This window comes from Mytilus trossulus, chromosome 7 (genome assembly GCF_036588685.1).
Source record: "Mytilus trossulus isolate FHL-02 chromosome 7, PNRI_Mtr1.1.1.hap1, whole genome shotgun sequence".
Taxonomy (NCBI): Eukaryota; Metazoa; Mollusca; class Bivalvia; order Mytilida; family Mytilidae; genus Mytilus; species Mytilus trossulus.
In genome coordinates, this window is record NC_086379.1 from 43,686,063 (window position 1) to 43,713,776 (window position 27,714).

Consider the following 27,714-nt stretch of genomic DNA (forward strand, 5'->3'; position numbering starts at 1 on the left):
ATTTCATTATTATTTCAGCAATTAATTAGCGGACATAACAAAGGAAGTGAGCATACCTGTAATTTATTGATTCCAAATAACCAGGTAAAATTATTGAATATACTTAATGGTAGATGTGCTATTTCAGCGTTCGGAATTGGATTAGGGATATTAAAAACTTACCGGATCTTTCCGGCTTTCGAAGATTTGACTGTAGGAGTAGGATCTCCATGTAATGTGATTCATAATATCAACAAATGAATTCTATTCTGGTCTTGAAAATCTGCTTAGAACCACTAGTTTTTGGACTTAATAGTCTCCATGTACAAAAAGCGGACTATGGATAGATGGCATCAATGTTGAAGACAAAAGAATATTTACTTTGTATATACACCTGCTTCTTATATCTCTGCCATGCACAGTACACTGCACATTTTGGTGAGTAAATTCATCTTAACTTTAATTAAATCACTTACAGTACTGTTTTAAAATGATTTACTTCAACAGTTGACGGAAGAAAATATTAGCTAATCGTTTGTCTGCGACAATATTTTATTTATCTTCAAACCAAAAACGCGCAATTTTTGTAGTGCTCAGCGAATTCAAACAATATTTTATAGATGACCAGATTGACAGGTTTTATATATTTCAAAAACAAGTACAAAAATTGATACAGTTTGCTTTTAAAGCCAAGAGTAGAATTCATTGAAAACATTTATTCTTAGAAAGTACTTACTTGTGTACAGATTTTGTTTTCATATTTGAAACTAAACGGCTACCAGATTTATTTGTTGGTAAAAAGAACAAAAAAGTTCTTTAATTTGTAAGGTACTATTGCATCTACTCATTTAATTAGTTATCAAAGCAAGTTACAGAAAACTCACCAGTGACTCTCAGATCAAAATAGTCTTCGCATTTGACATTAGTTCCCACGACCACAATAATGAAGACAATATATGTACTTGTATATATTACTTGATATTTTTGTGTATTGTTTATATATGGGAATGACAGTTGTTGAGTTTTGTTTTACCGATCAATTCTGTATTACTGATACACAGAATGGTTGTTCTTTATTCTTTTAAAGATATACGAGAATAATTGTGAAGTTTTGGATTATAAGACTACACAAGTAACAATAAATACCTTCATATTGTTATGTTTTCTAAAATTGACTGCTACTTATTTGTGGAATACTAAGGTTTATTCGAATTCCAAATTACATGATACAAATATTGTTTTTAAATATCTAAATATCAATATACTTTAGATTATGTCATTGTTTTGTAAACAATACCGACTCTAATGAAGCTATTTATCATAATTATTATTCATAAAATATTGTAAAATTCAAAAGGCATTCGTTTCGATTTTTATATAAATTACTTGAATATTTGTAAACTATGTTTATATGTTCTGTCTTTTCGTCGTTTTATGTTGTTTTGATAAGATATTGTCATTTTTTTTCGACTTATGAGTTTGTAATTTTCAATCTATGATGAGTTTATTTACAACCACTGGGTCGATGCAACTGCTGCTGGAGTTTGGATTCCTCGAGGGTATAAACAGCCCAGTAGTCATCATTTCTGTGTGTTGACTTAGTTATCATTGATATGTTCATAATTATAAAACAACTGTTAATAAAACCTTGAATTTTTGAAAGATTACTTTAACTGTATATTCCTAACTCCTATGAATTTTTGGTCCTAAATGCTCTTCAACTTTGTGCTTTATTTGGTTTTTTTTAACATTTTTGATTCGAGCGTAAAGGTGAGTCTTTTGAAGACGAAACGCATTTCTGGCGAAAATAACAAATTCCAATACTGGTATCTTTGATGAGATTATTAACAACCACTGGGTCGATGCCACTGCTGGTGGAGTTTGAAATCCTCGAGAATATCACCAGCCCAGAAGTCATAATTTCTGTGTTGACTTGGGTTATCATTGATATGTTTATAATTATAAATCAACTGTTAATAAAACCTTGAATTCTTGAAAAACTAAGGTTTTTTTTACCTCAGGAATAGATTACCTTAGCTGTATTTTGCGAAACTTTTAGGTATATTTGGTCCTTAATGCTCTTCAACGTCGTACTTCATTTAATTTTTAACATTTTTTTTAATTCTAGGGTCACTGTTGAAGCTTTTGAAGATGAAACGCGCGTCTGGCGTAAATAACAAATTTCAATCTTGGTATCTTTGATGAGTTTATTTGTAATATGCTTTGAGTTTTTGTTAAAAAAATGGTTTTCCTCTCATCTCACCATCTAATGGTATAAATACTAACAAATATTTATTTTTGTTGTTTAAAAGATGTAATACGTAATTTTACATGCTTATCATTAACAGAACAATTATATTACTTGATTTATTGACAAATTCCGTGCAGACGATATCAATTTCAGTTAACAAATGTATCACATATATTACTATCACAAGTTATTAAAAAATGTCAAAACAACTCAATTAATAACCAACAATATCATCAGATTTTTTAATAGGAAGATATTAAAATAGCTAAATAGGTTATGAGGTAAATAATAATGTGGTTAACGTAAGTGTAAGAATATAAAAAAGTAATTTAGGAATCTGGTTAATACAACTGTGATAAATTTACGTGAACAGATATGATATTTCCCTATGGACCAGACACTTTTATTTTATGAATCGGAAACCCGATTATTTTAAACATGCATAGCATCAATGTTAAGAAGAAACTTAAGAATAAGGTATAAGTTCGATTGTCTTCAGTCTTATTTTTGTTTCTAAAATCTTATTCAATTACATCGGTACTAAGGGAAAATTTCACGGAACTGTATACATGTTATGTTTATCGAAAAGGGCATAAGAAAGCTTACTTGAAACACACTTTTTAATAATATATTCACCAATATGAACCCCTCTGTTTGGGTTCAAACCGAAATTATAATTTATAAACCCAATCCAGATATTTGAAGGTACCCATTTAATCTAAAGAATACTGCGTACAACAAAAATGTTAGTCACACTCTTTTGCTCAAAATTAAGTACAATACTAAGAAAATTGTTATCCATTTAGACTCCAAGGTATTTTGATAGACATTCAGTTCAGGCAATGTGAAATAGACCAACACTGTTCAAAGGCAATAACAAAGATAAAAAATATGAAAATATATCCAAATTTGACACTGTGTACAATTTGATATGGTATTTTTCTGTTTTCGTGGTCTGTGATATAGTTTAGATACTACTGGAAATTTAAGGATTTTACTATAACGTGTTAACTACATGTATCATAACAACAATCGCGCTTGAATTCAATTCAGTGGAAAAAACTATATACTATATAGTAACTGTGAAACAACTGTCCAATTCCTTACTCGATACAGACATTTTCTAAAGAAAGGTACCAACTTCTACCACAAAAAAAAAGAAGAGTACGTATATTTGTAAGATGAACAGACGCATGATTTTTTAGCCCAATAAAAGACAAACATTTGGACGTCATGCAATCTGAAATAGATGCATGCAAATGGATATAAGAGTGTCATAACTTTTCTCTGTATTTGAAAATATTGGAATCGGAATTTTGGGTCCTCAAGGGTTTTCAGCTTCGTATACTTTATTCTACTTTTAACTTTCTTGATTCCAACGTCACTAATGAGTCCTTTTAAATATACGATGTATATAATGCATTAATATTGAAACCAACAATTTCTGTAATTTTAGTGTATTCATGTCTATATTGACCATGACCCTTTACATTCGAAATCAATAATGATTTCTGCAAAACGCTTACAATCAGGGTACTAGTATTAGTAAACTAGATTACTAGTATAAAATATCCGAAAACAAAAATATTTTTAAAATTGAACTGTTTTCACCTTTGTTGTGACCTAAAGTGAAATGAATTAAGAAAGGAATTTTGACTATTTTAGGTCAATAAGGATTTGATGAAAGAGTTATAACATTTGGTCTTCCTGCAATGAAATTTGTATTAACGTATGCTTCAGGAACATCGTTGCAACCCCACACGCTACGGGGCGCCGAATTGGACTCTTGTGGTTTTGTACTCAAAATTCAATTTTGTACGGACAAAAGTGACTTTTGTTCAACAAAAATGAGTTCAGTTTAACAAAATTCGTATCATACTACAAATTTGAAATTTTGTCATACAAAATTATCTATCAGCGGACAAAAGTCACTTTTGTCATGACAAAATTCTTTTTTGTTACACAGACTTGACTTTTGTTACCTAATTTGAAAATTGAGCGACAAAAGTCAATTTTGTATTTAAATTAGTTTAGTTTGGTTTCTGTGAACTAATTTGCATACAAAATCGACTTTTGTTACACAAAATTGACTTTTGTTACACAAAAATTACTTTTGTTACACAAAAATTACTTTTGTTACACAAAATTGACTTTTGTTACACAAAATTGACTTTTGTTACACAAAATTGACTTTTGTTACACAAAATTGACTTTTGTTACACAAAATTGACTTTTGTTACACAAAATTGACTTTTGTGAGACAAAATTGACAAAATTGACTTTTGTCTCAACAAAATTGACAAAATTGAATTTTGTCTCAACAAAATTGACAAAATTGAATTTTATCTCAACAAAATTAACAAAATTGAATTTTGTCTTAACAAAATTAACAAAATTGAATTTTGTCTCAACAAAATTGACAAAATTGAATTTTGTCTCAACAAAATTAACAAAATTCAATTTTGTCTCAACAAAATTAACAAAATTGAATTTTGTCTCAACAAAATTGATTTTTGTCTCACGAAAGTCAATTTTGTCTCACGAAAGTCAATTTTGTCTCATAAAAGTCAATTTTGTTGTTACAAAATTGAATTTTGTCATCACAAAAATGAATTTTGTCGTCACAAAATTGACTTTTGTCTCAACAAAATTGACAAAATTGACTTTTGTCTCAACAAAATTGACAAAATTGACTTTTGTCTCAACAAAATTAACAAAATTGACTTTTGTCTCAACAAAATTTACAAAATTGACTTTTGTCTCAACAAAATTTACAAAATTGACTTTTGTCTCAACAAAATTTACAAAATTGACTTTTGTCTCAACAAAATTAACAAAATTGACTTTTGTCTCAACAAAAATGACAAAATTGAATTTTGTCTCAACAAAAATGACAAAATTGAATTTTGTCTCAACAAAAATGATAAAATTGAATTTTGTCTCACAAAAGTCAATTTTGTCTCACAATTTTGTCTCACAAAAGTTAATTTTGTTTCACAAAAGTCAATTTTGTCTCACAAAATTGAATCTTACCGTACACAATTGACTTTTGTGATTTAATTTCCATATCAGGTAACAAAAGTCAATTTTGTATGCAGATATGTTTATATTTGCATACCTTTAAGACAAAATTGACTTTTGTCATGACAAATATGAATTTTGTCTACAAAAATGAATTTTGTCATGACAAAAATGAATTTTGTCTACACAAATGAATTTTGTCATCACAAAATTGAAGTTCTCACGAAACAAGTCTGTAGCACATAGTTTTGTAAGACAAAAATTATTTTGTTATGACAGAATTGAATTTTGTACAAAACTACAAGAGTCCCATTCGGCGCCCCGTACACGCAAATGTAGCTAACGTTAATCTACATTTTCATTGATTTATTTTCTCTTCGTGTTTATCTAGGTTTGAAACACATTACTAGTATATCTTTTTGTCCTTTGCGTGGTGCGTTTTGGGTGGGACATAGAAATAATTAGCGTCCGCAAGTCTGTTTTCCCGATCTGTTAGTGTTCCCCAGAACAATTCTTACCAGATTTAAAAAAAATAGTATTTAGCGCATGCTACCATTAATAGGTATATACATGAACATGTATCAGCAATGACTCCGATAACTTACAAAATCAGTGACGATTAACTATTTAGAAAAAGAATTATGATCTATGAAAGTATTAAATAAATGGAAAATTGCATTGTGAGGATAGAGATAACAGTTCTTGTCTGATTTTTTTTATTTATATAAAACTGTTATCATAGGTTGATACTGTAAAGTAACTGTAGATGAGTAACTTTTTTTATTTTGGGAGAAAAAACTTATTTGATGATTCATCATTAGATAAAAAAAAATATAATTATGACGTACATTTTTTCTTCATATCATATAAAGAATCAAACACGCCAGTATGGTTTGTTTTCCATGTTAATGAAGTACCATCCAAAGTGGTGTACAAACTATCGCCGATAAATATAAACAAATACATTACAATATCTTAAGCATGAGTGTTCCAGACACAAATATTAGGATACTTAGAAATAAAATAATTAATATGAGTTATTATGTGCAATACAATCTACAAATTCAATTTATAAACCCATCAAATTAAATATTTATATAAAATAGAAAATTTCTACTCAGGAAACACCAGATTCGCATGATGGTGAAAGCGTCAATCTGAATAACTGTCAGTTAGCCTTTTATCTCCCAAAATGCTAATTAATTTGGAATCATTTGGATACCTTGTACAGAAATATTTAGGAGAATAATTATCTCGTAAGATTTATAATATTCGGGGTTAATAACTACGTGCTGACTCGTAATATGAAAAGCAGTTAATAATTTAGAATAAAAAATATAAGAAATTGTGGTATGAGTGTCAAGAAGACATCTCTCTCATCCAAGTCACAAATAGATCATAGTACGGTCTTCAACACGGATCCTTGACTCACACCGAACAGCTATCTATATTAGGGCCCTAAACATGACATGTGTAAAAACATTCAAATAGGAAAACCAACGGTCTATTAATCTACATGTATAGAAAACGAGAAAATAGAAACACTTATGAACCACATCAACAAACGAAAAACTACTGAACATCAGATACTTCAACATCATTGTATGTTACTTTTGTACGAGGAACATTAATGTAAAAGCTGTCTTGAACGATAAACGAAACGGAGCATTTTTCGAACGTTTTTGGTAACATATATGTAACCCGTGGTGTAGTGGTTAGTGCATCGGACTACTAACACAAAGGTTCCTGGTTCGATTCCCGTTTGGGATGAAAATTTCAGGAACTCAATTTTCGGCTCTCCCTTGACACCATTCGCGAGTATGGTCTTGAGGAAACGATGATAGTCCGTCGGAAGGGGACGATAAATGGCTGACCCGTGTTAAGAGAGAGTCATATCTCTTGCACGTTAAAGAAACCCTTGTAGATTTCGAAAAAGAGTAGGCTGATGCCGCTACAAGGCTGCACTCGCACCCGCAAAGTGGAAAGGGATTTACATAAGTTGCAAAACTTGTTTCCCAATCCACTATAAATAAATATGTTTAAACTAAACTAACATATATGTATACATGAAACACCTTAAAGACCTTACACTCATTTACCAATAGTTGCAAACATCGTCTATAAGGGATAAATGTCTAACTTGTAATACTACCTCATCATTTTAATTAGTTCTAGAATGCTATACTTAAAATATATTGTAGGTAAAATTCTAGCAAATTTATAAACAATCATAAAAATGCATTTCTTATCATCTCAATTTTGTATACTACACCATATTCCAATAGAAGTCCAGTGGCAACTTACATATCTAGGAAGAGATCATATTTTCAAGATTTGAATATAAAATGTACCCAATAGGACGACTCTCTTCTGAGGATTTTTACCTCACATGTTGGCTTGTACCGAATATATACGTATCTATTTGAACCCCGTGTCATCGTTTAACTTGCATGCATACGTAAGATATAAACAATTCTGGAGATATATATACTTACGATCAATTTTATTCATACGTGTATTTGTGAGTTTCAGAAACGTTGTTTTGTGTCACTATAGGGAATTATGCAATGTCGTAATTCAAATATTTTCTGTCTCAGTAGTACATTGTAACTAAAGTTTCAGTTCTGCCGACGGCATCAATATCATGTCAACCTACTCACTTCGTGTATTAATCAACTTGACCAGTAGCTATGTTTTACATATTTCCAGTGTCAATACTGATATTTTCAATAAGCAGATATGACAAAGGGAATTGATTATTAAATTGAATTCAACTAAACATAATGCTGTAGTATGTTTTTCTCATGTTTTGTTTCGTACGACATAGTTTATATCGACTGACGACGAAGCGACATATATTGATCATTGTCTTGGGTCTTCGTAGTTCGCGTCACATTTTGTAAATCCGCAACACTTTGAAAACGGCTTGAGAGAATTTAACCGAACTGGAACATTTTCTTCTAATTAAGATAGGAAGTTCTACACCTGGTATTTTAATTTGTGGTCTGTGTGATTTTTAAGGCTTTCTCACGCCTGCAGGATGGCAGGCTTAGTCTTTTCTGGTATGCTTTTTCAAATTGTTGAACAGAAAATTTCTCAGATGTTCCTCGAAAAAATGCCATCAAACTTTTAGATTCTTTTACAGCCATGTCGTTTGCTCTTTAGATTTAAATTTTTGATCGGGGCTATTTAATTGAGAATTAATTTATCCATATTAAAACACCTGGTTTTCGCCTTTTGTGTTGACAATATTTGGAGACAGCGTCCCATCTAAAATTTTTATGTATGGGTTTTTGTCTTTATAAATTTTACTTCAAATGCATGCAATTCAACATACACATATGTATGTAACTATATATTTTTGCTTCACGTGCGTTTTTTGAAATGTTTTAATTTTTTATTCCCAATTCTTTGCTATCAACATATTCAAAATGCATCTTCCCAACGGAATATTTTCTAATCTAATAATGTTAAAAAATATTCTAACGAACCAAAGTCTCGATAGAAAGTTACTAATACTAGAACACTAAAGAGATAACAAAGAAACATACCAATTGCCCTTTTTGAAATCTATAGAATTAGCTTGGAAAGTATACAACAAAAGCCCTTTTTATTTAATCTTTACTTCCCTATATCGCGTGCTTTTGAAGTTTTGATTTCTTAACTTAGTTAGAATTCCATGTAATTAGTACAGATAAGATAACTCGTCATTGATCAAAGAGAAAATAACAGAAAATCTCCTCTTTGTAATCTCTAAAAGATGTGGATTATTTCACTTATCTCATAAGTCCATGATTTAGGGATTTACAAATTGCCATTATGCATTATTTGAATGATTGAACAATGCAGTCAAACGAAATAAAGAGACTAATGGGTATGCACATGCAACATCAAATAATACACACAGAAATATCCATAACAATTATTCATTAGAGTATCATCCGGAGTTCAAGGTCGTAATGGCGTTTATTTACATAACTGTTAATTCTATACATCAAAGTATTGCAAAGATGATTGATACTTCATTACCAGCCTGATAGAAAGTTGAAAGATCACAGACATTTAAGGTTGCAATATCCTCCTTCATTTTGTGTCTCTTTTGTTTTTAGAAATGTTTTTCTCTGAATATTCTTACATGTAAAGATGTTGTGCATTGTAATATAAGGAAAAAGAACGCACAAAAAAATGGTACGTCTTACTAAGAACCATAAGATTGATTCCATTACTAACATGTTCATTTGATTTTCAAATTATCAACGGTAAATCAGCGTTTCAGAGTTTTCAATTTGAGACATTTGGCAATATTCTATATCTCTTTTCATTCTAGAGCTTTAAATGCATGTAACCATGATTTTAATGCCTTTGTGTTTAAATAGCAATTGAAAATCTGTTAAAAAGACAACAAACCGACAAAGGAGCAGGAAACAGCCCAAGGCCAACAGAAAGTCTTCAACAAAGTGTGAATATTCAACACCCGGAGTAGGGCTTCAGCTACATGTAGCTCCTAAATATAAATGTGAACCAGTTCATTGAAAATGAACGTCACTCTACTCCCAAACACCCTAATGGTATAATGTTGATGTGGTTCATAAGCGTTTCTCGTTTTTTTTTTATATACATGTATATATTAGACCGTGGGGTTTCCGGTTTGAATGAGTTTTACACTAGCAAATAAATTCTAGCAACAGAAAAAAAACCAGTTTGCACATCTAGATAAATTTAGTACATGGAAAACCTTGTCGATTAAACTCATCATACCTGCTACTTCTCAGTAATCAAGATGTAGTTACCTTGACAACCATTTTATCTGAGCATTTTGATTTCAACTTAAATATTTCCCCAAAATCAGAATATTAAGACAAACATTGTAGCTACATTGTAGCATTGGACATTTGTAAAAATACAATATTTAATATTTTAAACGAATTCGAATATATAGCAATAACACTGAAGAAAGCGCATTGTTGTGACGTCATGCTGATTTCAATTACAGACTAATAAAACAACGGGACGAACCAGGAAAGGTTCCATACTCAAAGTAATCTGCATATATGTAGCCATATTTATGATATTAGTTTACAAGATACTTTGTCTCAGTTAATGACATAATTTACCGATAAACCGTAATAGTTTTTAAAAACCATCATAGAATTTAATTACAATTTGCCATATACATTTTCTAGCGACGGAAATGGTTTAAAATATGATCATGAAGTAGGAGCATGCAGGGATAAACAAATAGGTTAGACATTAAACTATCATGATATTGAACTTTGTAAACAAACATGGTATGTTGTGTTAACATATCACTGGAGTCTTCTAAGCTTAATAAATTTATTTTTGTAGGAGTGTTCGTTGACGAAGAAAACCTACAGAAGTTTTCAGATTTAACCGATTCGTTTTTCAACCAAACCGACCCATCATCTCCAGTCAGTATAACACTAAATTTTTACAATGAAACGCCGACGCTGGTCCTGGACGACACATATCTCACTGATGGTATGTTTAAATATAGACCAAGCTGCGCAAAAAGTCATGTGTACGAATTTCTTGAAGTCCATTAATTTACATTTAACATACAAAATATGAAGACATTTATATTATTATTATTATGTAAATTGCCTTTTGTGCACTACATATATGTCGATTTTTCATTTGAACCTCAAGAGAATAGTCATATAAATTAGACTAAATTATTAATATTTGAATTTTAAGTTAAGTGAATAGCAATTTATTAACCGGTCTTAACGAAGGGACAAACTACCAACAGAAACATGGACGATTGATGTAATCTACAACTTTAAGAATGCAGTACAGTACTGTTAATTGTTGAATAGGTCTAGTTGTGTAATATTTGACACTGAACATTTTGCAACAATCTATTAATCCGCGTACGTTTTCTTACTTTTGATAACTATTCTTGCGTATATCTCTTGTGGAGACACTGGATATCCTAGTTCATTATGATTTAAGTCGAACGCACCCGGCACGAGCTGGATTCTTCCTCACAACCTTTGTATTAATGTGGCATTAGCTGCCAGCTTTATAGACATAGGAAGATGTGGTATGAGTGTCAATGAGACAAATCTGAATCCTTCATATTTACCGATTTGACTCAAATTCTCACATTTGATTTATAGTATATTAAAATGTTTATCCAACTATAAAATAATATAAAATACATGTTTACGATGTATGCAATGGATAATATGTATCAGGATTTTTGCGTGTATTTTAGTCTTAATTCTATCTAATAAATCATCGAGGTGACCCCCGGTCATGTAATCTTATATATACATAAATATCTATAGCTAGTGAACACATGCAATTAGATTTATGATCTTTGTATAGGTTTAAAATATGTTAATTGTCGATTTTCCTGTATAATAATGAGTTTTTGTTGATTGAATTCGTCAACCAAATAGTCTAACCTTGGGTTACATGGACGTTCAATGTGCATACAATCTTCTTTTCCTTTTAATACATAAAATGAACACGCATATGTTATGCATAACCCATCTTTAGCTAAGGAATTAACTTGATTGAAGGTCATGTGAATACGGATTCACTGAGGTCAAATTATTCACTTGCAAATAAATAATATATCAGGAATGTTTATAAGCTTATTTTGACAAAATTGAACCATACCGGTAGATAAATAAAGGCAACAATAGTATACATCTGTTCAAAACTCATAAATCCAAGGACAAAAAACAAGATCGGGTAACAAACTAAAACTGAGGGAAACGCCTTATATATAAGAGGAGAACAACGACACAACATTAAAATGTAACACACACAGAAGCGGACTAAGCATTAGACAAAATCATATAAAAATAACAAATATAACATCAAAACCAAATACATGAATTGAAATGATAAAAGCGAATGATTATTTCTCCATTTCACTAAATGATTAACGAAAAAGTCACATTTTATTTTATATCTCGTAGCTAATTTCCCTTTAACAGACTAGTGATACATTAGACACACTTCTTTGACCACCCTACACAGAGACCCCCACAACGAATTTAGATTTATTGAAATTGTACCTCAAATGTTTTAGATTTGGCTTACAAGGTTAACAATACAAATGGAGTCGTTCTAATCGATGCTGAGAAGGATACTACTGGGGCCATGTGTCATGTGGCTCAATGGACGAATACATCCTTCGTTACTATATCGTCCAACATACAAGAGGACTGCACCCCAACATATTATTTACAGCCCAGTTTCCGTGAATATCTTGAGATGTCTTTGTCGTTATTTCAAATGAGCGACAGTGGGTATCTAGAAGTTATTCTACTGACAAATACAAAATTTGGTGAGTTTACAAAAAAAAAACCCGTCAAATAAGATAAGAATGAGGGAAAAATTATCGACTTTGTTTATTCATGATTAGTTAAAGGAGTAGGTCCGGTAAGGACCGATTTTTGTCTCAAATTTCAGTTTCATCTGACGGAAGATTTTGACCACTTTTTAAACATTTAAGTGTCTATTTCATATGATTCAATTAATTTATGTGAAAGATTTTAACTTATTGAGTCATTTAAAACGATCTGATTCAAGCCCAAATATGAAAAATCTACCAAATATGCGAAAAAAGGTCACTTTTCAGATGGTTTTTGTCAAAAACGAAAGTGGCCGCATCCGTGTTATTCCTCAATCTTTATATATGTTATGTTTTATCATCAAATACAACTTCCATTTCAATATTTTGGATGTACACGAATGCGGCCACTTTCGTTTTTACACGGAAACCGTCTAAAATTTAACTAAAATGCTGGAATTGTGAAGATTTCAGTAATTTAGCATGACTTAATGGTCATTAACATGTGCATTGTATTGTCAAAAACAGCCAATATTTATGTAGCAGAAGCATTCTTCTGCCAAATAAATAACTAAAAGTTTACAACTTTGTTAAACTGCTATATTTTGGGGCCAAAAAGGGGTCTTACTGGACCTACTCCTTTTAAGAATTTCATAGTATCATTAACATGTATTTTCTACATTGGCTAGAGGTATAGGGTGAGGGTTGAGATCTCACAAACATGTTAAACCCGCCGCTTTTTTTTACGCCTGTCTTTTGTTAGTTTTTTATTATTTTAACTTTTAGTTTCTTGTGTACAATTTTGAGTTTAGTATGGCGTTCATTATCACTGTACTAGTATGTAACTGTTTAGGGGCCTGCTGAAGGACGCCTCTGGGTACGGGAATTTCTCGTTTCATTGAAGACCTGTTGGTGACCTTCTGCTGTTGTCTGCTCTATGGTCGGGTTGTTGTCTCTTTGGCACATTCCCCATTTCCATTCTCTATTTCATGTACATATGATTGTAGCTATTCACGTGCATATTCTACCATAGGAATTTATTATCTAACGATATTTGGCAAAACCGGAATTGTCGGTTCTCAATACTATTCAACTTTAGTTAGTAACTTATTTGTCATTTAAAACTTTTTATTCCTGCGTCTTAGATGAGTTATTTATAAATATTAGTGGTAGATATTTGAAATTGAATATGAATAACATTTTAATACTAGATTTGATAAAATTTTAAGTTTTGAAAATGATAAAAGCGCCTTACATATTAATAATAAACATGGCGAAATGTAAATTAACCACCTCGCGAAATTGATTTTTTCTCTTATTTCTTTATTTGGTACACAAAACGCGCTTCTGGCGTACACTATTTTAATCCAGGTAGTTATGATGAGTTTATTTGGTTAGTTAACCTATAGCTGTAAAATGTAACCTATGGAAGTGCAACCCGAGTATAAATCCCAATAACCGAAAATTATACCATAGCTATCCATGGTATAATTTTCACAATTATACCATGGTTTGGTGTATAAGGAATTCAAAAGAAAAAAAATGTCGCGGCCGCCTGAATTTTTTGATAGAAACAACAAAGTTAGTGTGGGGCCACTAAGCTAAACTGCCCGCTTTGCACCAGCTGAAATAAATGATTGCTTAGGGAGGGAATCGAACCCACATACACCAAATCTGTTGTCCTATATTTTAAATGAATCAAGATTCGCTCCCAGAACAAACAAAAAAGGTTTAAAAATATGTTGATTTTCGGTTATTAAATGGCAAACTTTCTATAGGTTCCATAGTACAGCTACATTTACATGAATCACATCTAACCGTTTGTTTGGCAAGGCAAGTTTTTTGCAGATGGAGGCGACAGGGAGCACAGCACGCTCCTTTTGAAGAACTTTAAATATTATGAACAAATAATCTTTTAATTAGTACTTTCAAAAGTTTGCTTGCTTTACCCCCTCCCCCACTTTAAGGTCAAGGAACAGTAAAAGGGCTATGTCGCAGATTTTGCTAAAAATTTGCATACAACCTTGGCTCGTTGAACTACAACTGAAAATCGAAAAAATAATACATTTACCTCTTTTATTATCTGAAAAATTGCAGATTGATTTCTTTTATCAAACACTGCTGACATGTAGACTTTAAATGAGGCTACTCTATGTTGGCCGTTAAAATTAGATAGCGTTTGTCAAGTTAGGGAGCAACCATTTGATTTTTAGGTGGGGGGGGGGGACTAGGATGAAATTTGAAAAGAATAGGCAGGACAGGAGTTTTGGGTAAAAAAAAAGGCAGGATGAGCAACTTGGTAAAAAAAAAAGGCAGGATGACCATTTGTGTAAAAAAGTCAGGATAAACTAGTTAAAAAAAAAAGGCAGGACCGAATAGAGTAAAAAATAAAAAGGCAGGACAGAGATTACAACTAAAAATAAGCAGGACAAAACTTTTCATCCTAGCCCCCCCCCCCCCCCCCCCCCATAAAAATCAAATGGTAGCTCCCTTACTCTAAACGGGAATTTATATATGTTCGATATACTTCCCAGCTCTAAATGAGCGATTTTTTTTTTTAATTATATCGTCGCATGTCAATGAATTTTATCGAGAACATTTTGAAATCCTATTTAATTAATGTACGCTATTGGCAAGAGAGGATGGGACTCCGGGATCGGGTGTTTTAAGCTCGGGATTTCGAAATTGACTCTTTCGGGTTCCGGGAATTTATTTTTTTTCTTCGATTTTCGTGTTTTAAAACCCGGCATTACGTGATTTCGTGTTTTTAAACCCGGGATTGCGGAATCAGGACCCCTCCTACTCCTACCCTACCTCATGGACTTTTAGTTTAAAGTTAAAAGTGGAATAATTCATACAAATTCTCAGACAGATTCTTGTGAAATTAATTTCCTTAACATAATTAGTTAATATAAAAAAATTAAAACATTTCGAGCATTTTGAAAACAAATAATAAAATTAAAAAACCTACCCTTTGCAATTCAATTGTATGTCAGTTTGGGATTGCAGCAATCTTCCAAAATATCAGAAATCTGTACTAAAAAGTTCTTGTGTCCTTATCCAGAACATCTTTAACAGTGTTTTTCTTCACCAATGTAAAGATGCATCCACCGCTGTCGAAAAATCTTTTCAAACTGAATACCCGCCGTTTCTGAAGCCCGTGCTAGTTTTAAAAAGTAGGCGGATCCTTAAGTGAAAGGTCCGAAAAGGGTTATTTTACAGATTCTTATTAAAGTAATTTCGATGTAAACAATCAAAAATATGTGAAATACACAATTTTTAACAGCGAAGAATGCAATAGGTTAAAACAGATATTTCATATTTTTTGGACAGTTTTGTGGTGTTTCGTAAATTATACCATAGCTTTTGTTGAAACCCCTTGGCAACCTCACTCGACTTCGTCTCGTGAGGTTAATGCCGGGAGTTTCAACTAAAGCTATGGTATAATTTACGAAACACCACAAAACTGTCCAAAAGATATGAAATATCTATAACTTATTCATTCTTGAATTTCATTTGTTGTGGCCGTACATGCATGAGTGTTTCAGATGCACGGCATTCTTAAAAAAAGCTTCGGATTCATATCATATAAAAATGTGTTACTTTCAGTGTTGACCAATAATATCAGTTTATAAGATTAAATGATTCGGAGACTTATACTGATGTCCTAAAGCTGATTTCTACTTGTGTATCGACACTGAAGACTGACCACTAGGCCAGTAGTCAGTAAATTATTTGCCGCCGTTTGTTGCTGTATACAATATTTGTTTTTCGATTATTTGTTCCTACATGTGCCTTTAAATAAACAAGATCGTTAGTTTTCTTATTCGAATTGTCATTCTGGGGTCTTTTCTAGCTTGCTTTGCGTTTAGTATTGCTCATTGTTGTAGGACGTACGGTGTCATATAATTGCTAGCCTAATACATCATTGGTGCTCTTACGTAGAGTTGTTTCATTGGCAATATTACCACAACTCTATATTTGTATAAACACACGAAGCAAACTTTATAATTGATAACTTCATGTTGTGCTGCTAATGTTGATGTTTAAGCAGATAGGCTATATGCCAGACTATTTTTTTTCTCAGAAATTGATACATCCGTCTTTGTCAGTGACAACGATACCTTATACTCAGTTCGTCTGTATAACATGTACAACATGAACACCTCAAACCTAGAACATTCTCTGTACACGAGTTTGACTGATGGGGCAACTAATAGATTTATAGCCATTGGAACGTATACAGAAATTGCAGATATATTAGTAACAGTAAGTCAATAAATTTTAATGAATTTCTGAAACGCTATTTTATATTTGTCATTTTGAAAATAGACAAAAAATGAAAATTGAGGTCAATTCGCTGACCAAAATACATAATACGTCAAATGCACTCTTGTTGACATTTTTCTGACATTGACCTAATATTGATGCTATAATTCAGCTTAAGGAAGTTCGCATATTTTGAGATTTTTTCGGAAGTTTTCGGAATCCTCTGGTTTTATCCATTTGAATGCCACAAAACAATTTGCCCATTGACTCCCATTTTTATTTTTCTAAATCTGTTACCTGTATAATAATAAGCCATCTGTAAAAGCCTTATGAAATCTTAATTATTTTTTAATAGTTTTTGAGAACTAACACTTGTCAATGATAAAGAGAGAATATTTTCCCGCCAAAATTTCCATGGTTAATATCTGGAAAACAAGCACATTTACCTATATATATATATTTTTGCTCTTTTGATTCCATTATTAAATCCCTAGTTATATAAACTAGTGTTTTGATGTTAATTATTTTGAAACTGCAAAGCAAACTCCCTTAACATGTTATTATTTTGAGGTACTAATTAATATAAATTATTATAAATATATAATTGTTTCTAGGCAAACAATACAGCCAATCGAAAGGAAGACCAATGGATTGCGGTTCCATTTGATTCATTTGTATGTCCTGGGAATATTACAATGTTTTCCTTCGTGTGTATTGTCCAGTACGATGCCAATTATACGGGTAATAATAATGTAAGTATATTTGTTCAACGTCCGGTGGTAGATTTCAGTGGAAATTTTGGACGAACAAAACGAAACTACCAATTTTAATACCAACTTATTTTCGCGAACGATTTATTTTCGCGACTTTCGCAAGAAGAAAAATAACGCGAATATAAATTTTCGAGAAAAAGTAAATCCTTATTAATCTACATCAAGTCAATAAGAAAATCGCGAATTTTAAAAGCCGCGAAATGGACTAGAATTTGTAAAACGCGAAATAAGGTATCCGCGAAAATAAGTTGGTTTACAGTAATCAATTAATAAGTAGGTTATACTGTGGATGTCGTTTGTCGCTGTCTGCCATTATTGAAAAAAAGAAGGTCTGAATGTGTCATATCGCAAGGCAAAATTTCTATCATTATCCTTCAAGCACTGTTCTCTTTCAAGTGACATTCTAGATTTCCTTCCTATTACCTATGTATATGTTAAAGAGAATATGTGATATGATTGCCAATGAATGAGACAACTTCCACAAGATTAAAAAATGACACAGAAATTAACAACTATACGTCACCGTACGGCCTTCAACACTTTCCATAATCTTCTTATGTATAACTTTATTCTCATTTTCCAAATGCCTGGAATATTTGCCACTTTACTTTCAGTACGCAATAAATTATAAAATAGCAATCATTTTGCAGGCGAAATGATTTTTCTTGTAAAACATTATCTTAGAATATATTAGTACATGTAGTATTACTATCGGTAGATCTGTCATGGGCTTTCAAGTGGGAGTACTGAATATTACTAGTATACGATTTCGTGTATATTGAGGTTTTTTTTTCTACATGCTACATGTAGCTACGGTTACCTCTTACTGGTATGTTATATCATAAAATTGAGTGCTTTTTAGAGGCTGTAAAAGCGTATTTTTATGAAATGAAAAGCAATAACTCATGTACTAAAATAAATGTTGAATCAAACGACACACTAATTGGATAAAACACGTCAATTCTATGCTAAACCTTTTCCAAATTTAAAAGCGGTTCCGACATAAAAATTATGTTTAAGAAACATTTTTTCTTGCAGGTGAATGAGCATAATTACGATGTATATCTTTCACAGTTATGGAAAGCAATTAACACTTACGTCAGCAACACGTTATATGTAACTGTAAGTATAGTTTTCTCGTTATTTCTCGTTAAAAAGTCTTATCAGAGAGTTTGAGGCTACACCTGACATACATGGGATTTTTATTTGTAGTCAATAATAAATCATTTAAATTCTGATAAGCATACATGTTATTTTGCCGAAGCTGGTAGTGGCTTTGAGTATCTTTAAAGTTTATTTTTTTTCAAATGTTTGTGATGAAATATTTCTATTGTATGAATCATTTGACATGAACTATTATAATAGTTCGGATCTTAATAAAATACATTGTAGTAGGTTCGGTTAGGGCCCATTTTGGCATCAAATTTCAGGTTCATCTGACGATAGATTTTGAACACTTTTTAAACACATAAGTGTCTATTTCATTTGATTCAATTATGTGAAAGATTATAACTGATTTAGTCATTAAAATGCTCTGATTTAAGATTATATATGAAAAATCTAAAAAAAAAAATATGCCAAAAATGTCACCTTTCAGGTGTTTTTTTTCAAAAATGAAAGTGGCCGCATGCGTGTTTATTCTCATCCTTCATATATGTTATATATTGTTATCAAATACGGTGCAACTTACATTTCAAATTATGAATGAATACGAATGCGGCTACTTTTATTTAAGACAAAAAACGTTTAAAATTTAACTTAAATGCTAAAATTGTGAAGATTTCAGTGATTTAGCATGACTTCACGATGCTAGTACGCGATATATGTAAAAAACAGCCCACATTTATATAGCAGTAGCATTCTACTTTCCAATGAATTACTAAAAGTTTACGTTTTAACAATTTCGTAAAACTGCTATATTTTTGGGCAATAAAGGGTTACTAGACCTATTCTTTTGCTTAAATCAGATAATAGTGACTGCAGATTTCTTTGCTTTCTTTTTAGCAAAACCTGAATGACTACTTAACAACAACAATAAACGCCAGCAATACCTCTTCCCAACTGAATATCATAAAATATAACAACAATGGAAGTTCTATGACTGAATCATTGGTAAGTATTATTGTTGAGCGTAAGGTTGGGCGTCAGATTAATGTCTTACATTGTCACTGTTTGTATCAGCCAGTAATTCAGTAGTTGTAGTTTGTTGATGTATATCATTTATTATTGTAGATAGATAGGTTATCCTCATAAAACCATGCAAGGACAAAGGTTACAGAGAAGTTAAAAAATAATATACATAAAAAATAAAAAAAATATGCATAAACAAAGTTATTCGTTTATTGTATTGTACATAAATCAGTTAATAAGTTTTCTCGTTTTGATTATATTTATTATTTCGGGGACTGCTATGCGAGGTGTATTTTGTTTATCGTCGTATGCCGTTTTGACAAACATGATAACGTCTACGTCTTTAAATATCTGTTTGTGTTATTGAAAAGCATACTCACATTTTCATATTGTCAAAAAAGGGTCTGAGATTTATCAATAAATCTATAATATATAAAACTTTATGACCACTGCTATATAGCTAGTTGTTTAACTGTTTTTTTTATGTTTAGTTGTATTGTTGTTTCATTGGCGTTTAATTCAGATCCTCTTCTATCTCAAGGGATATATGATATGTTGTCATTTTAATGTTATAATTAACATTGCCATAAAAGCGCGAGGTTTGGCATGCTACAAAACCAGGTTCAATTCATTATTTTTTTCTTGAAATGCCTGTACCAAGTCAGGAAAATGTACATTGTTACATACTAGTTCGTTTCTGTGCGTGTTACATTTTAATGTTGAGTAGTTGTTCTGCTCTTATATTTGAAGCGTTTCCCTCAGTTTTAATGTGTTACCCGGATTTGTTTTTTTCTCAAAAAATTTATGAGTTTCGAGCAGCGGTATACTACTGTTGCCTTTATTTATCGGTAAAATGATAAAACAGATGCTACCTTTTAAGTTTTACCTTTGACTAAATGTCAAATGTGTTTTATTTTGAGATAGTAGTTTAAGGATCAATTTCATCACGCATATGCTTGATCAAATTTTTGTTATATAATTACAGATCGGGCATTGGACAAGATCAAATGGATTATACACCACGGAGGTTGCCTTTTCCAACATTTCAGATAATAGGTTAACTGTTGTTTTGATACATGTAAGTACATTTACTTCATGGTTTAAGACTAAAAAAAGGGGGAGGTATTTAAAATTGTGCACACTTACTTCGTAACTGAGGGGGGATAGGACCTTTATCGGGATTCCGGGATTGGGCGTTTTTAAGCACGGGGTTTCGGGATTGACCCTTTCGTCATCCGAGAATTCTTTTTTTCAAATTTCGGGACCTCGGGATTTCGTATTTTTAAGCCCGGGATTTCGGGATTTCGTGTTTTTGAGACCGGGAATTTGGGATCAGGACCCCAACTATCCCCCTCGTAACTGATGAGATTTTCACGACTTTCTAAGAGCAAAATTACAGTAAATTTAAAACACGTTATCTGGGTGTGTTTGTTTTGTAATTTCTAAAATACGAAAATGTGAAAAGCTTGCAAAGTTTGTTTTTTTGATTGTGAAAAACAGATTCTGTATTATTCATTGGTTGCGATTAAACTAACTAAATTTGTTGTCTCATCCAATGTATCATACCAACAATATGTTCCTGTTAATCTGTGATTCAAATTGTCACTATATTTTCAGGAACCACCTTTTATAACTAAAATAGAAACAGATGACGGTGTAAGATATGAAGGATATACGATCGATATACTAGATGAGATAGCCAGACGACTTAGTTTTGAGTACTCTTTTCACTATGTCCCGGATGGAGAATATGGTGTTCTACGTTCCGATGGAACTTGGTCTGGTATCATTGGTGAAGTGGCACGAGGGGTAAGTAAAATGATTTAAGATACATAAGCATATTATGCTTATCTCCGGTAGCAAATTTACCTGGCCATATCGGGAAAAAGGTATTTAGTCGGATCTTAACACGTACTTGTGATTTGTTTAAAACCGGATTTCGATAAAAATATACGAAGAAATGTCGAAATGTTCAGGACTTAATTAAATCCGTATTTCGTTAAGATTGTGCAAGCATACAATTTTTATTGCGTCTTACACTTTGAGAAGCGAATAATCTTTATTCAAATATTGTGTAAAAACGTTAATTTTGAGCTATGAAAGTCAAGTGGCTCGAGCATTTTTCTTAGGGAGTTTTAAAAAATTGCAAAAAAATATTTTTACAGTGGGTTAGCTGTCATTAGTCTTCACTATCTATAGATTAACAACTTTTTGTTATATTTATAATTTAGAATCATCATTGAAGGTGGAGCACGATTGCACAGTTAATTAATTATATTGATGTGCCATTTGTATGCAAGAGTGACATTCCGTGGTATTATGTGCCAATTAGAAAAAGTTATGCGAGTATTGTCTCCCCTTAACAGGTTCATTTTTTTATAATTAAGTTTAGGTTTCTGATATAATTTTTAATAATTACAATATGAATCAATGCAATATATTTCAGTTTTTGTTATTGGTGTATCAAAACCATTGATGTACGAATAGAATTTCATAAATTTGAAAAGTTTAAGATTATTACATACCAATATAAAGAACTGTTTATCATTTATGAAAAAGACTATGAATGAAAATCGTGTTAATTATCTTCCCTTGAAGATAGATTGATCGGGAAATGAGCCAGAATTATACAGAGAGTGACTAGCAAGCACTTTTTTAATTGTAGCTAATTCAATATTAAACAATTTTCCACTATAAATGAATGTTACTTTATACAAATATAAGGACTTTGTTAGCTAAATCTATAAATTTTATTAGATATTATGATTTTTTATTGCAATAGATTAATATGCTATAATATCTGTTATACTTGCGTTGTACTCTGTCTAATGTAGCAAAATAATTGCTTATCCTTTCATGGGACACGAGAACATAGCCGGTTTGTGATGGAGTCCGTGTTGTTTAATCGCATGGTGTTATGTATATCGTTGCTTTTCTATTTGTACTTTTTTGTGTTTTTTTTTTATTCGATTTTGTTTGTCACTTATTTACGAGTAAATCATCAACTCGATATTCGACACGTTGGGTGCTCCTTTCCAATAGCAATTCAGTAACTTATATAGCAACTCAAACACCTTTTTGGGTACTAGATAAAATGACTGCTTATGACTATATACGAAGCTTACGACAAGTCTGATTAATTGCTCTTTGATGGTAGAAAAGACAAAATATCAATATACATAAGATAGCTGTTCGTTAATACCATATACCGGTTATATATGGTCAACAAAATTGTATGTTAAAAACAAATCTTCTCATGATGCCTTATGAAATGGTTTAGGCAGTTGATAGTGAAATGCAACGTTCTTAGCAATCTCCGAATTAAAACAAAAACTACGACATGTACAAAAATATCGTTAAAGTTAAAGTCAAGTTAACGATATAATTGAGAATGGAAATGGGAAATTTGTCAAAGAGACAACAAACCGACCAGGGATCAGCGTATTAAATTATTAGTATAAGTTACATCTTCATTCATATTTGTAAAATCAATTGATATTTGATAGCGTGACTTTCTATGTTGTGATGTCAAACTATTGTTTCAGGTCAGGATGAATGTTGGTACTTAATATTGAATTATTTAAACCTGCTACATGTGTTTCAATGGATATTTTCTATTACAGGCTGCAGATATTGGAATTGGACCTATATCTGTAACAGCTGAAAGAGAAACAGTCATAGATTTCACAGCTCCTTATTATGATTTTGCTGGACTGCAATTACTCATGCGCGACCCAACAGTGTACAATGACATGTTTGCCTTTGCATCAGCTTTCACAGGGATAGTATGGGTTACATGGTTTAGTATCCAAATCAGCACGGCTGTGATACTGTACTTTTTTCATAGACTTCAGTTGAAAACGTTTGCTGCTAAACCACAACACAATCCGTTTAGCTTTAAAGAATGCGTATGGTTTGTTATTGGATCAATTACGTTAGCAGGTAAATTATATACAAGCGTTTTGGGAATTAAATAACACTCGTTCTAAAAGTTTGCTCATTAAAATGTCACTACATTCCTCCTTTGGCAGTCCCTGTGGATCGCAGTTTTGTCCTTGTTTTTTTTTATTATAAGCATCTTTCCATTTGTTTGACTCCCTCTGACGTTATTATGAACTATTGGTAAGGACTTTGTCCTCGGGAATAAGCACTGAAACTGGAATTACTGAAATACATTATACGGATGACTTATTCCCCTGTTTCATATTAAAAGAGAAGAATTTACCGCACGCATCAACTGCATATATTTCGCGCTTTGAAAAATCAAGTTAAACTATGTTTATTATTCTATGATTAAATGACGAAATCAAAAAAGAAGGAAAGATTAACCAATTTAGGTGTTCTGATCAAACCTTCAGATCCAGTAGTGAAGTAAACAGCTTTCATTATGCATTACAAGATAATATTATGAGCATCATACTAATCCAATTTTGATAACTTCTGCACTTTAAACAACACATTGATATTACTAGATTTATTTCATTTGACTGGATGGATTTTATGAAGTTCGCTTATTTAAGACCAGTCCATCTATAGAGTTTCGGGATAAATTCATCAATGAAGTGTGCAGTTAATCTCCCATATCACACATTCAGTTCTTTTGTATATTTGTTTGATGACCCTGATCGGTGATTAGAATTTAATAATAATAATAACGGCAATCATCCTTATCTCACACATCTTCAAATAGACTGTCCTTATGCAAATTAAACCATAAGCTCCGCCCGATCGGTTGAAATAATATAAGTAATACATTTCCTTTTTTACAGGTGCTGATCGCAGTCCTATTACATTTTCCAGTCGAATTCTAGTAGCTGGATTTTGGTTCTTCTGTCAAATAATGATGGGAACATATACAGCCAATTTAGCCGCTTTTATGACGTCATCACGTTTGAGTTACTCGATCGAATCATTGGAGGATTTATCTACACAGACCTCGATATCATATTCTGTTTTAAAAGGAACGGTTGGTGAAACATACTTCAGTAGAATGGCTAATATCGAAAAGAATTTTTACGATTTATGGAAAGAAATGAGCTATGAATCTGATAATGTTGGCAATTTTGCTGTATGGGAATATCCTCTTGGAGAAAAGTATACAAAGATATGGAACGCCATTCAAGCCACTGGTCTCGTTCAAACCACGGACGATGGCATTCAAAGGCTTATATCCGATAATTTTGCATACATTCACGAAACACCAATGATAAAGTACCAAATGAATAGACAGTGTGGACTGCTTACGGTCGGAAGTCCTTTTAGTTCCAAACCGTATGCGCTAGTGTTACAGCAAAATTCCCCGCTTCTGGATTCAATATCGAAAACGTAAGTTTATCAGTTTTTGTATATCAAACAGTAGGGATACAGTATTCAGTACTGGACGCTTCAACGATATTATAATATATATAATTATAATATTTAAAATCCCATGGGATAATTATAGTCCCATGGGATTTTTTTTGTCCCATGGGACAAGAAATATCCCATGGGACTACAATAATCCCATGGGACCAAAAAAAATCCCATGGGATTTAACCAAAATCCCATGGGATAATGGTAAATCCCATGGGATTTTGCCCTGTCCCATGGGATATTGAAAATCCCATGTTTTTATAAATCAAATAGCAAAATAAATATAATAGTAACAGTACAAAACCAATGAAATTATTGAATCCCATGTAATTCCGCACATTTTGGCTATATACATGATACTGTAGCTCTTATTTGAGGCGGCGGCGGATTTGCAAATGAGTGTTTTGCAAATTAAAAGTGTCCAGTGTTTATATATTATATTAGCAAGTGTTAAAAGATAATATTTGGCCATGATGTTGTTTCATGGTAGCTATAGAATGCTACTGAAAATTAGATGCATTTTTAATAACACTGTTGCTCTAAAGGGATATAGATGCTTAGAATTGACAGACCTAAAGAACTAAAAACCAACTAAAAAAAAACCCGTACAGCTACATATTTACAAAGAACAGGCATGCATGAACGTGTACTCAAATAAGTAAATCACTCATTAGCAATTATCTTTCTGCAATCTATTGAATGTATTATAAGAATACGTCAAATAACAAAACCCGAGATAATTATAAGTATTCCGAAAACATTTTTCAATCGTTTTCATATGTTTAATATGGCGTTCACATATGGAATAATTATAGAGATTTAAAATGCAGTGGGTCTTTATATGGAAAATAGTTTCTTACATATACGGAAAACAGGAAGCATTGAGTTCTTTTGCATCTATTGAAAATTCATTATTATCTAGTTGGATACAAATCATAATGGAAACAGTATAACAACAAATTTAAATTTTCAACGAATTACACAATTGCTATAAAATATGCTGACTTTTGCAAAACCATGGTCTCACATATCCACGAAAAAGGCAAGTTACCTGCAATCCATGAACAATATTGGTACCCTGAAAAATCAACGAATCCAAAGTGTTCCAGCTTAGGCATAGTTAGAATTGTTTTTCTTCCTCGTTTATTGGTCTTTTGTTGTCTCATTACCAATCGTACCACATCTTAATATGTTTAAATTATTTATCTGCAATTTGCATTCGTCAAATAACTATCTTTTTTAATTGCGAAATATTTTGACCGAAATAAAGAAAAGTTATTATATGTATTCTTTTCAGAATATTACAAATGCAATCGGAAACAATTATAACCGAGCTAAAGGATAAGTGGTGGAAGAATAGCACGATTACCTGTCCGTCAACTGAGGGGAACCAAGGATTATCTATGGAGGCTGTTGGTGGTATATTTATCGTCATGGCAATTGGATGTGGGATTAGCTTTCTTATACTATTCATAGAGCTTTCTTGGACGAGATACAAAAGTGCCAAGCAAATCAACAAGGTTAAGGAAAACGAAAATGTAAGTGAAGTGTAAATTATAAGCCAAAAGAGCAGCGATAAACTAACGGGTGTTTGGAAAATGTGGGTTGAGTCAAATACATAGAAAGAATATAATCAATAAATGAGAAAAATCATAAGATATCACATATTAGTATGAGAATGACAGTTATCTCTCTTCCTATATACACTTTTGTTATACAGTTATGAATAAGATTTTTTTTTGCATCCATATTCAGAGAATAATTTCAGAATGCATACATATGCAAGATAACATTAACGAATGAATATAATTATAGTGCATAGCTCAATTTCGAAATGAATAATATCATAGAAGTTTAAGAAGCCAAATTATAAAAAAAATGTCTCCATGATTCGTTACATGCCCAATGTGTTAGATGTTATATATTATATGTAATTTTGTACAATACTAGTAAAAGTGTTAAAAATATGTAGAAAGGAAAGGAAATAAAAGAGGTTAACAGCTTTAGCTTTATAATGTTTGTGGATTCTGCAACTAAATATCATGTTTTCGTTGCAGAAAATGGAAATGAAAGATAACCATGCATTTGAGGACAAAGATGAGCTAGGAATTCCACGTAAAACTGACGAAGATAACCTGTCGGTTATAGATTTGAACAAATACGGTTATATCTGACCGTTATTGGATAACTTTCTTGTTATACACAATCTATGTTCACCACGAATCTTAATTAGTTGAATTTTCTACAATGATTTTGTTAATTTTGTGTTATGAGATAACTTTCTCATAAAAACCTCATACTATCTATGTTCACCACTTTTCTAATGTATTTGATTTTAAAATGATTTTGTAGACTTTGTCTTTGTAATAAATCCTAGAAAATGTTGTCAATTTATTGTACCACAGTTTATGAACACAAGCTAAGAGACACAAGCAATATAATATCTGTAAAATGTTATAGATGAAAGACATCTTAGTGAATCAATATTGCTATTTGCATACATGGATGACCACCATAATAATTTTCAAAAAGTCTTTTCGTTATTTAATACATATGTAAGTGTCTTTCAAACCTCTTTCCCAGGTTTAATATTTTTGTTATTAACATCT

General features: G+C 31.7%; 1 protein-coding gene across 1 annotated transcript; it reads left to right on the forward strand.

Moving 5' to 3' along the window:
- LOC134725120 (ionotropic receptor 25a-like) lies at positions 1 to 27,495 on the forward strand. Its single transcript, XM_063588673.1, has 13 exons — positions 1 to 417; positions 10,598 to 10,750; positions 12,318 to 12,575; positions 16,669 to 16,850; positions 17,465 to 17,602; positions 18,662 to 18,745; positions 19,628 to 19,735; positions 20,739 to 20,831; positions 21,371 to 21,562; positions 23,377 to 23,695; positions 24,523 to 25,078; positions 26,403 to 26,643; positions 27,163 to 27,495. The coding sequence occupies exons 1-13, from the start codon at positions 327 to 329 to the stop codon at positions 27,277 to 27,279; spliced, it is 2,532 nt and encodes an 843-aa protein (XP_063444743.1). The 5' UTR covers positions 1 to 326; the 3' UTR covers positions 27,280 to 27,495.
- Positions 27,496 to 27,714: the final 219 nt, after the last annotated feature.

What these genes read in the sequence shown, in the direction of transcription:
- LOC134725120 (XM_063588673.1), top strand. Translation starts at nt 327, where the DNA reads ATGGCATCAATGTTGAAGACAAAAGAATATTTACTTTGTATATACACC. An exon ending in TGGATCAATTACGTTAGCAG is followed by an intron (nt 23,696 to 24,522) that starts GTAAATTATATA and finishes CCTTTTTTACAG; the next exon opens with GTGCTGATCGCAGTCCTATT. An exon ending in CTGGATTCAATATCGAAAAC is followed by an intron (nt 25,079 to 26,402) that starts GTAAGTTTATCA and finishes TATTCTTTTCAG; the next exon opens with AATATTACAAATGCAATCGG.